Below are 14,858 nucleotides of genomic sequence, written 5' to 3' on the forward strand. Positions count from 1 at the left end.
TTTTTTTAATATATATATTTTATTGATTTTCCACAGAGAGGAAGGAAGAGGGATAGAGAGCTGGAAACATCCATGAGAGAGAAATATCGACTAGCTGTCTCCTGTACTCCCCCTGCCGGGGATGTGTCTGCAACCAATGTACATGCCCTTGACCGGAATCAAACCTGGGACCTTTCGGTCCGCAGGCCGACACTCTATTCACTGAGCCAAACCGGTTTTGGCTCTTGTATATCTTCTTAACTATTTTATGTATATTTAAGCATATAGGAATATATTTATTTTTCATTTAAAAATAGTAATAACTTATACACAGTATTCTGTACCTTGCTCATTTCATTTAATATTTCATATAAAAGAACCATCTTGTTCTTTTTTTTTAATGTATTGATTTTTTTTACAGAGAGGAAGGGAGAGGGATAGTTAGAACATCAATGGGAGAGAAACATCGATCAGCTGCCTCCTGCACACCCCTCCTGGGGATGTACCTGCAACCACGGTATATGCCCTTGTCTGGAATCAAACCTGGGACCTTTCAGTCTGCAGACCTATACTTTATCCACTGAGCCAAACCAGTTAGGGCCATCTTGTTCTTTTTAACAATTGCATGGTATTTCACTCTATGAATTGCAAAATTCTTAAAATTGAGACTGTCTCATCCTAGCCAGTTTGGCTTAGTGGATAGAGCTTCAGCCTCTAGATTGGAGTCCTGGGTTCGATTCTGGTCAAGGGCACATGCTTGGGCTGCAGGCTTGATCCCCAATAGGGGGCATGCAGGAGGCAGCCAATCAATGACTCTCATCATTGATTTTTTTTTCCTCTCTCTCCCTCTCCCTTCCTCTCTGAAATCAATACAAATATATTTAAAAAAAAATTAAGACTATCTAATATAATCTGGGTTGCATGGTCATCCTAATTTATTGGTACATGTGAAATGTAATTTAGTTGTTAAATGTTTACTTCCTAGTTTTTTTTTTTTTGTGCCCAGGTCTTGTGGAACTGGCATCTTGTTTAATTTACATTACAACCCAGTGTGCTGTGTATCCTTCCTCCACTTCACATGAGAGAACTTTGTAAAGTTAATTTAATAGTTCATAACTAAGGCATGTCAAAGTTGGGATTTGAACCCCATGCCTGTTAGCCTCCATAATTTGTGATTGGACACCATTTTTAGACCTTCTAAATGATGGCTTTATTTAGTACTTTGGTAACCTGTTTCTTAGGAAAGAGATTTGGAAGGGTACTGTTTTAGATATTTTGGGTGGGTATTTATAGGCATTTCAATTTTCTTTTCTGACTTAGGTATCCAGCTCACATAGAAGATATTGACTACGAAGAAGGAAAAGTACTTATCCATTTCAAGCGTTGGAACCATCGTTATGATGAGTGGTTCTGCTGGGACAGTCCTTATTTACGTCCTTTAGAGAAAATACAGCTGAGAAAAGAAGGCTTACATGAAGAGGAAGGATGTTCTGTGAGTAATAGATCTGGGAAGTTCTGTAATGAGCTGGATTAGAACCAATGTGCTGGATCAGTAGCATCTGGGAATAAATTTTTATTTGGGCCTGTAGTTGCAACCCTGAGATCCCCAGGGCATCAGGGGCTCTTGAAGAATCCCAGTTGTCATCTGCTTGAATGTGACAGCACATAGACTAACTTTGTTGAAACCTCACTGATGATGAATGGGACCCTAAATCTCTTTTACACCACTGTATACCTTTGGTTCATTTATTAAGCTGATCTGTTTGAGCATGTCTTAAGCAGTCATTCCATGTGAAGTACTATGTTAGCTTCATATTAAGGTCTTTAAAAAAACAAAACACACGTTTTTAGATTTTTTAGAGAAATTGGAAGGGAGAGGGAGAGAGGCATAGAAACATCTGTGAGAAAGAAACACCAATCAGCTACCTTCTGCACACCCATCCCCTACTGGGGATTAAGCCCACAACCCAGGTATGTGTCCTGACTGGAATTGAACCAGTGATCTCTAGGTGCATGGGCCAATACTCAACCAACTGAGCCATGTACTGGTTGGGCCATATTAAGATCTTTTATAAGCCCTTGAAAAACTTGGACTTGATTAGACTCTGTTTTTGATAAATTTCATCACTATGCTTGGCGCTTTCACCGATTTCAAAATGAAGGAATGAGGTATTAGTTTTGAGATTTTTGAAAATGATATTGAGGCATCTGTAGAGATCCTGCTGCCTTTGGATCTGACTCAGCCCTGGATTGTTTTCCATTTTAACTCTGACCAGGAACTTGAACCCTTGCTAAGGCGCTTTTCTCTCCCTTCCCCTCCCCATTTAGAATTGTTCACTATTGTCCAATTTAATTGTTCAATATTCTACAAAATGCATCAGTGCAAACTGTCTAGTGGGAAAAGAATATGAAATATTAAAGGTGAATGGGTATTCCTTTAGCTAATGTCCCTTTCAACATGTGGGTTTAGATGGCATGAATGTTTCTTCCTTCAAAATGAAGTAGCCTCCTTTCTTCTAGATTGTATACTGGGTATATTCCCTGCTGATCCTGAACTCTTAGAGTCACTGTCAGGGGTAGGGTAGGGATATCATTAGTGCTATGCTGCATTGCCTCACCTCCTAGGATGGGAAAAGTCTTGTGTCCAGCCCTTTTGTTTTGACTCCTAATGCTGAACAGTGAAAATATCTTCCTTCATCCCAGTAGCCATCTCCCTTTCCCACTCTTGTGAATTCCAGCCTTTTATGAATTCTGGTACCAGTGTGTCCTGTGAAACTGAATTAGTAACAGGATCTTTTGTTTTTTTTTAATGTTTTCTAGGAATTTCAAATAAATGAGCAAGTTCTTGCTTGCTGGTCTGATTGTCGTTTTTATCCAGCCAAAGTCACCGCTGTTAACAAGGATGGTAAGGCATTTGAGTTGTAATATTAATGACTTAAAGGGGAGTTTTATATATTAGGGTTTGATAGTATGTTTTCAGTATGTATTTATTGCTTAGGAATCCTATCTCTTCAAGTTAACCATTGTGTCAAGAGTTAGGAAGAAATTGCAAATGTAGAGAAAGCTGGGTTAAATAGGGTAGTTTGATTCATTGCTTTCTAAATTAAAGGAAAAAAAAAATATATATATATATATATATATATATATATATATATATATATATATAATTGATTTTTTACAGAGAGGAAGGGAGAAGGATAGAGAGTTAGAAACATCAATGAGAGAGAAACATAGATCAGCTGCCTCGTGCACACCTCCTCCTGGGGATGTGCCTGCAACCTGGAATCGAACCTGGGACCCTTCAGTCTGCAGACCGATGCTCTATAGTATACACTGAGCCAAACCGGTTAGGGCTGCTTTCTAAATTTTAGTTGTTATTTTCTAAAATAGTCATGGTTCATTCGTTACTCTGCTGGGAAGTGTATAGATTCTTGCTGTCTAGGAGTTCCTAATATAATTGATAAAATAAGTCCCTAATATTCCGTTTGCTTATTTGTGAATAGCCTAGAAGTGAAGTGAATGCCAACAAACATTTCTTTAAAAAAAAATTTTTTTTTTAAAGCTCTTCAATCTTTTTATTTTTTTAAAAAACATTCTTTGTTGAAAGTGTTACAAACATTTCTTAAAAATGTGCTTTGTGGATGTAAGGTAATTAAGGATGGTCTGTAATGTTAGAGTTGCTAGTTGAAATTGGGATGGTCGGATTTAGAGCACTGAGTTGGGATGTCTTTGTCAGAGTTTAGAACATCTGAGGAGACAGGACAAGGGCTATGCCCATAGAGGTTCATTTTGCTAGTACATAGGCAAGAGGAGGGAGATAGTATGTATAGTCAGCATCCTGACTTCAGTCAACAGACTCTGGGTTCAGTGACATATTTTTTTTTAGCTTTTTCTACCAGGATATTTATGATTTGTCCATGATCTCTGTAATGAATATTTAGGGTAGTCAGGTCTCTTAGTACTACTGTTATGGGTGACTGTAAGGCCAACTTGACTTTTCATTTCATAAAGTTATTCTTTAACGTTGTTATTATTATATAAATGCTGAACCTTGGGCTGGCTAATCAAGAAGTTTTTAACATGAGAATAGGGTGAAATGGTAAAAAATGAATATTTATTTCCATGAAGCAGAATTTTTAGTTTCTCTATTGCTACATTCACGCTCTCCTCACCCCCTCTCCCCCCTGCCAGTTATTAGAACACTGTGGGTTAATAGATGTAGGTTTATTTATGTGCCAGATATACATTATCCTTAAAGCACAGGCCTCAGGCTTCCAAAGCAGGGTTATATTTTCTAAGTTGCACAAGCAATTACTAATCCTCTAGTTTTTGATTGATTAAGAATTTTTGGGTAGTTCCTTGTTTCCTTAAATTACATTTATAAGCTTGTGTTCAAAATAAAATCCCATTACTATTTTTCATATGTATCCCATTAACCTAAGGACTTATTATTCATTTATTTTTTGTTGTTAAGCCTCCATTGATCTGTAGAGAGTGTGAAAGGGAGGGAAGGAGAGAGAAAGCTAGAGAGAGAGAAAAACATCACTGTGAGAGAGAAACATCGGTTGGTTGCCTCCCACACTGATTGGGCCCTAGGATCGAACCTTCAACCCAGGTACATGACCGGGAATCAAACCCAAGACCCTTTGGTGTAACCATTGAACATCACAGGCCAGGGCCTAAAAACTTATTTTAGAAGGAAGCTCATATGTTATTAAACTGTCTCAGATCCTTTTAGTAAAAGACATAGTTTATGTTTTTAGTCTCATTTTCAAGATTAATAATTATTTCTGCTTTTACTGTATTTAAATCATGATATGAAATACAGGTATTCTTCATGTACATAGAAGTGTTCTTGAAAATCTATTATGTTGATTTATGCTGTTAAAGTCATTTCTCCCCAGAATAATATCCATTAAAGTGTTTGCCCCTTGGGTAAATGGCTGCCCCTTCGGTTAAATGAAAGTTGTGGGTAGTAACATGGGTAACTATAGGTCGGAGATTAGTAGCAGAAAGGAAGCAACATATCTCTTTTGTTTCAGTGATATCTCAGCGAACATGGAGGACAGAAATGGGGTGAAAAAGATTGGATGAGGGAGCAGCGAACGAGGAGCAAATTGAGGAAGAGGCATTGGGGAACTCTAGGAAGTGTCTCACAGAGGGGTTGGGGGTATCTTGGTGTAGTCAATAAAGGCATTAGGAACCTACTTGCATCTAATATTTGGAGGGCTCAGAGCTTGGCACCAGAGATTAAAACAAACAAAAAAAAACCACACAAAAAAAACACAAAGACCTAGATTGAGGCAGAATGGGGTGTTGAGATAGTCACCAGGAGGAGGCAGGGCAGTAGCAGATAATGCAGATAAATCTTAATGGGAGTGAGGAGGGACCCCTGTCTACAGTTAATGTTCTTTTAAGTGTTTTTATTTTTATTCAACTATAAGCAAACAGCAGAATTAATACAACATTCAGCAGGTCCAGGCTGGCTTTTGTTATAACAATGAACAGCTTAACAGGCACAGACTGGAGGGTTTCTGGTAACCTGTCACCCAGCCCTGCAGCCCATCTAATCGGCTGTTCCTCAAAAGGAAAGCAACTCTTCCTATTGCTTTTTCTATAATAGTACTGCTTTTTAAAGGAGCTAGAGCAGGATACTGATACCTCATAACCAATCCGAGATGTAACATATTGGTGGTTAGTGGATATGCCAACTTCAGGTTGTCTGGTGAGAGACAGGGCTGAGAAAACACATCTCAGAATATGCTATCATGCACAATTCTGGATTTTGGCTTGGTGCCCTGACTGGAGATTCAACTCTCAACCGTGGCATATCAGATGACGTCTAACCAACTGTAGCTACCTGGCCAGGGCTGAGGTCTTTTGAAATTATCACTTAAGAGCTAGAAGTCATTGGCCACATTGTGAGCCATGGTTAATTAAGGTTTTTAAATGTCTTTTAAACTGGGGTTTTAAAAGTTGTTTTTAAAAATCTTTTTAGTTTATTTCCTCCATGAACTAAAATGATAGGAGAGAAGAGTCTTGAGGCAGTTATTCCTAAACCAGTCATTTGTTGCCCTAATATATAGTTTTTATAAGCTCTGAATACTGTCCAGTAAATTTTAGTTGAAGGACATTGAAAATGAGTGCTGACTTCTGCCAGAACCTGTTTTCCCTAGTTCTTGAGTATGAAGTCCTCTATTATGCTGCTATCTTACTGGTTCTTTTGTTTTTTCCTCTTTCCCTTACTGGTTCTTTTAAATATATATATATATATATATATTATTGATTTCTTTATTACTGAGAGGAAGGGAGAGGGATAGAGAGTTAGAAAGATCGATGAGAGAGAAACGTCAATCAGCTGCCTCCTGCACACCTTGTACTGGGGATGTGCCCACAACCAAGGTACGGTACATGCCCTTGACCGGAATTGAACCTGGGACCCTTCAGTCCACAGGCCAACGCTCTATTCACTGAGCCAAACTGGTTAGGGCTCCCTTACTGGTTCTTGAAAATAATTTGAAGGGGGAGGAAAGGAACATGGGAGAAGGGAAATCCTGGTTAGTGGAAACAGTTGGGTGGTATTATTGCCACGCTGTAGATTGTGAGGGAAAACTTGCCTTTGTGGGAGCTCAGATTTTTTAAGATGAGATAATGACCCTTAGGTGCTGCCTTTGTATTAGATTTTATCTGTGGGAGCTGGTATACAGTTTCTAGTTAATCAGGAGTCATTCCAGCAATTGCGGATTGGAAGACATTGCTGGGCTTTTTCCCTCTTTCCCTGGTATTTTCTGCCCTGCCTCAGTTTCATCTGTAGCAGGGGCCACCACAGCTTAATGGCACTGTGAGTAGAAGCTCTGCTGGCAGGGTGCCCTTTTATTTCCTATAAAGGTCATTCTGAATTGTTGGTGTTGCCAGGCGGAAGCCAAGGATATAGCGAAGTTAAACTCTCTAGATTCATCTTTGGTAGGCTTGGTCTACTTTTCTTGCCACTGTTACCCTCTCTGGTGGTTTTGCTGAGGCTATTTATTGACTGAGCAGGCTGGTGGGCGGGCTCTAGTCAAAGTGGAGAGCAGCAGCTTCTGGCATGGGAATCTGACATGATTAAATTACCAATAACTAGCAACTTTAGAGTTTCTTGAGGGAGTTATTTAACCATTGGAAACGGGGGAGGGCAATGCCATATTATTTAGTTATTTCATCTGGAGTTGTTCTTTGGCAATGGTAATTAAACCTCATTTAGTGTGAAGGCAGCCAGCCACACCTAGTAGCCTTGTAGATCCTGGGTTTGTGTTGTGGTAAAAGATAGGATTCTGGTTCTAGGGATTCTTTGTTCAGAAGCCATCTCTGGTGAGTTGATCTCAGCTCTTTGCTGTTGCTGCCCAGCTCCCCTTTTTCATGCTGGGGATGGCAGAACCACTTGTCTGTCTGGGCTTTATGCTCCCAGTCTTGGGGGAAACTGAAAGTAGGTTCACATTTACAACAAAATGAGGAATTGTTTCTTCCTGTTGATCTGTGGTTCTCTAACTTGAGTGAGCAGGCTAATCAGGTTCCTCTTCCTTAAAGTTAAATGCATATCCTTAGGTTACGTTCCTGCCTTACCCTCCCTCCTCTCCAGTCTCTTTGGTCCTTTGTCTGAGGTCTGTATTTGTAACAGGAGATCCTGTAGAAACAGTCTTATTTCTAGAATCTTTTGTTGAAGCTGTTACTATTTTTTGTTTTCTTTATGCTGTTACTCATGGTACATTTGAAATGCAGAGATGTTGGGACTATATGAACAGCTTTGCACAGAGATGAAAGGAAGATTAGACTCACATATGCAAGTGCTAGCTTGGCTTTTATCTTCTAGGATGGGAAGGGGTTGGTGCTTTTATTTTTATTAATTCTCATCCAAGGATATATTTTTCACTGCTTTGAGAGAGAGAGTGGAGAGGAGAGATTGGGATGGGGGGGTGGAGTGAGAGAGAAACATTGATGTGAGAGAGACACATCGATTGGTTGCCTCCCATACATGCCCGAACAAGAGCTAGGGCTGAACCTGCAACCAAGGTACATGCCCTTGACCGGAATCGGACCCGGGACTCTTCAGTCCCTGTGCTGACTCTCTATCCACTAAGCCAAAGCAGCTAGGGCCCCTATCCCAATAAACACAAGCTGGGCCTCCCTCAGATTCTTAATTGTTTTACTGCTCTTTGTTCTTGGTCTATATTTAGAACAACTTTTTAACATTTTAATGAAGCATCATAAAAGTGAGTTGTTTTTGATGAATTTTTATCTGTATAGATAAAAAGAAAGGCAGGCATACTATTATCTTAGACATGGTAAGGCATATGATTCTTAAATAAATTTTTAATTTCCATAAGTTTATTATAGTATTGTGGTTGGAACTCCCTTGTATTTATGCTTTGAAAAGTTGTGTCACTTTCATGAAACTGCAAGTTAAAATCATGATATCTTCTTGAATTCTAGGTACTTACACTGTGAAATTTTATGATGGAGTAGTTCAGACTGTCAAACATATTCATGTCAAAGCTTTTTCCAAAGATCAGGTGAGATATGTGGTTTTGTGCTTTGTGGTATGAATAATACTAACATTGTAGTTTTGTTTCTCAAATAAAGACATTACATTTGTTTATGATGGCAAAGTCTTTATTTCCTCCATCTGACATAATTTCACCAGGAAGCAATGTGCAAATTTTCAGAAATTGTAAATATTTGTCTCTTTCTGCCATTTTCTTTTAACATAGATTCTTTTTTTCAAAAGTGCCAAATACTTGGATACCATTACCTATTATCTGTTTTCCTTATCTTTTCATTAAAGTGTCATTCTGTATTTTCTCTCTTTGTGGCCTGCCCCCGTCACAGGAAACTTGCTGAACTGCTTGAGGAGATCTAGAGTTTGTTTTCTCCTTGTCTAACTTTGTTTTTAAGCTCAGGACCATGACATGGTGGTTTGGCATGGATTTGGCAGTCATCTATGCTAGATGTGCCTGCGTTGAAAATGTTATTTCCTGTCCCAGGCATCTATTTGAGCACAGGACCTGCTTTTGATGTTGGAAATATGGTGTACACAGATATGGGCCATCTAGACGTGTTGCCTAATTTCTTTGTAATTTTTTCCCCTTTTGTCTTTTTTTTGTTTTCATGAAGCAGTTGAGGGGAAAGAGATCAAAAGTTGGATATTGATTCTACAAAAACTCTGATTATTACTGTTACCTGTTTGGTGGTGGTTGTTTTGACAATATTTTGTGATGCTGGAACTTGTATCTTATGATGATCAAATGCTTCTCCTTATCACAAACTTTTGTAAATTCTTTTGTACATATATTTAGCAATTTCTTTTTTTTTTAATTTAATATATTTTATTGATTTTGTACAGAGAGGAAGGGAGAGAGATAGAGAGTCAGAAACATCGACGAGAGAGAGTCATCGATCAGCTGCCTCTTGCACAACCCCTACTGGGGATATGCCCACAACCAAGGTACATGCCCTTGACCGGAATCAAACCCAGGACCTTTCAGTCCCCAAGCAGACGCTCTATCCATCGAGCCAAACCGGTTTCGGCTATATTTAGCAATTTCAAAGGATCTTGATATATGATGTGTTTAAAGGTAATCTAACAACATTTTTGCCTTGTGATGATTTTCTGCTTCAGAAAATAGATAAAATTATAAGGCTTTACCCCTGAAGATGTTTTTTCTTTGATAACTTGGCCCTTGGAGCTACACAGTACTCTTATTTTTAAAAAAAATATGTTTTGTTGGTTATTTACAGAGAGGAAGAGAGAGGGATAGAGAGTTAGAAACATCGATGTGAGAGAATCATCAAACAGCTGCCTCTTGCACACTCCCCACTGGGAATGTGCCCGCAACCAAGGTACATGCCCTTGACCGGAATCGAAACCGGGACCTTTCAGTCCGCAGGCCTGATGCTCTATCCCTGAGCCAAACCGGTTTCGGCTACATAGTACTCTAAAACATTATCCTGGTGTTCTTTGACAGTTTTTGTGTGCAGTTCATGGAGTTAACATAGATAGAGGACCATATTAAGAACTTGCCCAGAATTGTCAAATTGTATCCAGAACCTCCCCAAATGGAAATCCAGTGCTCCAGAAAACAAACGTTCAACTATTTATTCTGCTCTACTCAATAAACTAATTGATAGGCTCTTGGTGCTTTGGTTTGGAGTTGTGCACCTTACCCTGTGTGAATTTATGGGTGCTTCAGTTTTCAATTTCCAGATGCCTCTGAGTGTCTCACCTTATCTCAGACTTAGCGGGTGGTCAAGCACATGCCTGTGGCGCCTATTTGCTTGTGTTTTTCCCCCAAGAGTACATATAATTTGGATAAATGACTAGTTAGGTCTTTTTGACCCTATTAAGCTAAGGTTCTATAATGGCCATTTATAAAGCAAAAGTTCTTTAAAAAAAGTGACAATTTTTAAAGTTTTTTTTATATAGTATTAGAATAGATAGAGATTTCTTTTGTAGGACCACACTATCTCAAAGTTTTGATAAGCTGTATTTAAGGAACATTTATATATTTTTTGAGGTTAAAAAAAGTTTGTTATTGAAAGTTAAGAAAGTACAGAAAAGCACAAAGAAAGTAAAAACTGTAAGTCTATTATCTAGATATAATTACTGTTAACTATTAACATTTTGATGTATATCCTGTGTTTTTTGTTAAATATTTATGTATGTACATATTTCTTTTCAAAATTGGAGTCATATAGTATATTACTGTACTATAACTTGGTCTTTTCTTTTAATGAAATAACATTTCCCTAGTTTCTTAAAAAAAAAAAAAACTTAATATATTTTTTTAAATCAATTTCAGAGAGGAAGGGAGAGGGAGAGATAGAAATATCAATGATGAGAGAGAATCATTGATTGTCTGCCTCCTGTATACCCCATATGGGGGATCGAGCCTGCAACCTGGGCATGTATCCTCCTGGTTCATGGGTCGATGCTCAACCACTGAGCCACACTGGGCGGACTTCCCAAGTTTCTTAATTCTTTATGTGAATATGGCTTTTAATGGCTATATATAGTATTTTATAAGATGTATATATCTCCTTCCTGTGTAACCAATTCCCTAATGGTCATGTTAGGGTATTTGTAAATCTGGATGCACAAGTCTGATTATCCTGTTAGCAAATTTTATTTCTAGGAATTCATTCTAGTTCAAAGTATAAACTTAAGTCTTTTGACCTGAATTGCCTGCTGCCTGCCCGAGCCCTTCCCCCTGCATCCCCCTAGCTGGGTGTACCAATTTATGTTTCTGCCAGCAGTTACTGAGGGATGCTTGTTCTCAAACCTGGCTGCTTTCAGAAAATTTTTGTGGACTTGAAAAAAATATTTTCTTTTAAGTTCGAACCATAGGGATTCTTCTTGTTTATTATTGTTTCCTATGGGACAAATTAAACTTTTATTCAGTGAATATTTTAGGCACTCCTTTCTGTTTCTGACAAAGATCTGTACTTAGTAGATGTTAGTTGCTGGGGATCTTATGAATATGATATGATAGAGATTTAGGTCTTAGAAGAGAGATACATATACAAATACACAATTATAGTTTTGGAAACTTCAGAGCTGGCTTTATTATGAGACATTCATAATAAATTAAAGATGAATTTTAAAGAAAGTAATTTAGGAGGAAAGTAGCCAAGAACCAGTACTTCCTCCTGATAGATAAAAATTCAGTAAGTAACTAAGGAATACAGATGGTGACTTGTTGGACTGCACACAGCCTTTACCCAGTAGAGGAAGCAAAGACTTTCTGGGTTCGAAAATCTTTACAACTTTCCTTTCTGCCTCTAGTTATCAGTTTGGGTTCTACTCTACACAGGGAATCAGCATCCATTGGCACACTAAGGCGGATCTCTGAGGGGCCCTGGGTCAGTTTAGACATGCTTGGGTTGCGGCATTTTCTTAGAAAGGTTACTTTCCACCAGAGGACCTTGTGGTAATTATCTATCCCTTTAACTGTTTTCTAGTGACTTAATAATCTTAAGGGATCTAATGATCATTGTTTTCTTTAAACTTAGGATTGGTTCTTAAGCCTCCAATTATGGGTAGATATTTTTAGTGGTGACCGTTATGTGAGTTGGCATTATGTCCTTTTAATGTCTGTGTTTGTCTTCATAAGTTTGCAAAGATCTGTCTGGTTTTATATTTGCTTGTAATCACAAAGTGTGTTTCATCGCTATTTTGCTCATTTTAGAATATTGTGGGTAACGCTAGGCCTAAAGAAACAGATCACAAAAGTCTTTCATCATCTGATAAACGACAGAAGTTTAAAGAGAAGAGAAAAGTCACAGTCAACCTGAAGAAAGACAAAGAAGACAAAGCCTTAAAGACAGAAAAGCGAACCAAGCATCCTGATAAAGAAGGAAAATTAATCTGTTCTGAAAAGGGAAAGGTGTCAGAGAAAAGCCTTCCCAAGAACGAGAAGGAAGATAAGGAGAACATTTCAGAAAATGACAGAGAGTACTCTGGAGATGCTCAAGTGGATAAGAAACCTGAAAATGACATTGTGAAGAGTCCACAAGAAAACTTGAGGGAGCCAAAAAGAAAACGAGGCAGACCCCCTTCCATAGCTCCTACTGGTGAGTTTCCCAAGTGGGCTCTGCAAGGACAATGCCAGTGTTTTTCTGTGGCCCTATGTGGTTCTTTTTCACTTCTATACATCAATCCTTCATTTTTTTGTGGCTGACTTTGAATTGTCCTATGATCTGAAAACAAGTCATGTTCCTGAAGCTGAATTTTAAGGGAGAAATGTGTCCAGATGAACATAAGTTGGGAAACATGTCAGAGATTGAGCTTTTGAGGGGTAGATAATTGTCCACTAGATACTTCAGCTTATATGATAAAACCTAGTAAGATAAGGCCTTTACTAGTGCCTGTTTAAATGATCTCAATTTAAGTGAGTTTAATAGAACCTGGGATCAGGAAATAGAGTTTTTATGAGAGACATGAAAGAGGAAAGGAGAAATAAGGTGTGGGCATCTGAAGGAGGTTTACTGAAGGAAATGGTGCCAAAGACCTAGAAAAGCATGGGTGCATTTGAAATTCAGTTCTCTGCAGACTGATTATTGATTGAAAAATTTCACAGTCTAAATAAAAAGCTGAGATGGCTAAAAAATAAATAAGAGTCAGGGTTAAAGGTTACAGACTTAGAAAAGAATGTGCAGTTGTTAAATAAAGTTGAAATTTGGAATTTTTCTAGAATAACCTAGAATGAAACACACCCTGAATTTCTTCCTAAGTCAAATACTTCTCTAGATCGAGTTAATGGCATGAAGAGTTCCCAAAAGATCTCTAAACTGAATGCCTATGATTATCTGGCAGTGGTCTTCAGACATTCTGGCTTGCATATTCTCTACATGAATACTGAAAAACTGAATCCCCTAGGACATTTGAAAGTGATACCTACTTTTTCTCTCACGTTTGGAAGATGCAAAAGATATGTAAATTTTATTTTCATCAAAAATGTGGAATTACAGAATTAGCTCTTTCATTGTTTCCAAAGCTAGTTCTGTCAATCCAGACAGTTACATCAGACTTAATTTCTGTGGCAAAAAGTCTACCTTAATTTAATTAAAATAAATGCATTAGTCATCATTTCCAGTAGACCTTCTCACATCTGAGTTCTAATTTTAAGATTGAAAATTAAGTAGATTGATTTCTTCCCCAATGAAATAAGGCACATTTCCCTTTAGTGGTTGTAACTGGGTATTGTCTTCAAAAGCTGAGCATGCTGGAATTGTCCATAGACAAATCTAGGGCCTAGACCTGCGCTGTCCAGTATGGTAGATGCTAGCCAAGGTGGCTAGTGAGCACTTGAAATGTGGCTAGTCTGAATTGAAATGTGCTGTAATTGGATTTCAAAAACTTAGTACAAGAAATCCTACAAGAATGTAAAATATTTCAATTTTTTATATTGATTACATGTTGAAATAGTTTTGGATGTATTGGGTTAAATAAAATGTATTCTTGAAATCATTTTCACTTTTTTCTTTAACTTATTAATGTAATGACTAAAAATTTTAAATTTATGTACATGGCTTGCATTTTGTGGCTCTCATTATATTTCTGTTGGACAGCACCGGCCTAAATTCACTAGCTTTCTCAACAGTGTTCCAGGAGAGAATTAAACTAATACCAAGGTATCCATGATCTGTAATGAATTGACTCATCTCCTGTGCATTTCAAATGATAATAGTTATAAATTACCCTTGAGAGAATTGAAAAAATAACCTGTGTATTTGGTGTTCAAATGAGGAATCTAGTTGAGAAAGTCTAGAGGTTTTATACCTCTGGACAGTGTATCATGTAGAATGAGTGAGAGGCAGGCCTTTTTATGTAAATGGGAGAAGTGGAAAAGGTGAACTGGCAGAAATCAAGTCTCCCTTTTCAGTTTAGGAAAGAGTATGTAAACATGGGAACTGAGTGTTTGTGAAACTGATTCTTCTTTAGCTATTTATGCTCTGGCTTGTACCCCCTGTTAAGTGTATATTGGGGTAATTGCTCTTCAGCTTGCAGACTTCACTCATAAAATAAATGCCATCCAGTTTATTGCTTTTATTTTGTAAGTGTAGGATTTCATACCAGATAGAATCAATTTAAGAAAGAAATGGTATTTTCCAAGCTTACTGTTAACACTTGGCCTTCCTTCCTAGTCAGAATTTCTGGAGCAGGGTTTGGGAATGTAAATTGTTAAAAACAACCTTCCCAGATGATTCTTTTGTAAGAAAAGTTTGGGAAACACTGAAATTCAATGTAGTCAGCCCCAGTTTGTATATGGTACCAAAGTGAAGAATGCTTGCCAAATAGCTTATAATATAGTTCATGTCCCCTTTTAAATATGTTGGAATAAGTTTAT

General features: G+C 37.9%; 1 protein-coding gene across 2 annotated transcripts in view; it reads left to right on the top strand.

Moving 5' to 3' along the window:
- The window catches only part of PHF20 (PHD finger protein 20), a 106,870-nt gene that overhangs the window by 38,989 nt on the left and 53,023 nt on the right, over nucleotides 1-14,858 (top strand). Inside the window, exons 3-6 of one of the 2 annotated variants that reach the window (XM_084888638.1) lie at nucleotides 1,300-1,471; nucleotides 2,800-2,884; nucleotides 8,446-8,525; nucleotides 12,198-12,582. In XM_084888638.1, coding sequence (XP_084744764.1) covers nucleotides 1,300-1,471; nucleotides 2,800-2,884; nucleotides 8,446-8,525; nucleotides 12,198-12,582 — 722 coding nt within the window. The remainder of the gene's footprint in view (nucleotides 1-1,299; nucleotides 1,472-2,799; nucleotides 2,885-8,445; nucleotides 8,526-12,197; nucleotides 12,583-14,858) is intronic. The other variant, XM_084888639.1, reaches the window with a different exon arrangement.

This window comes from Pipistrellus hanaki (assembly GCF_964339955.1).
Source record: "Pipistrellus hanaki genome assembly, chromosome: 6".
Lineage (NCBI taxonomy): Eukaryota > Metazoa > Chordata > Mammalia > Chiroptera > Vespertilionidae > Pipistrellus > Pipistrellus hanaki.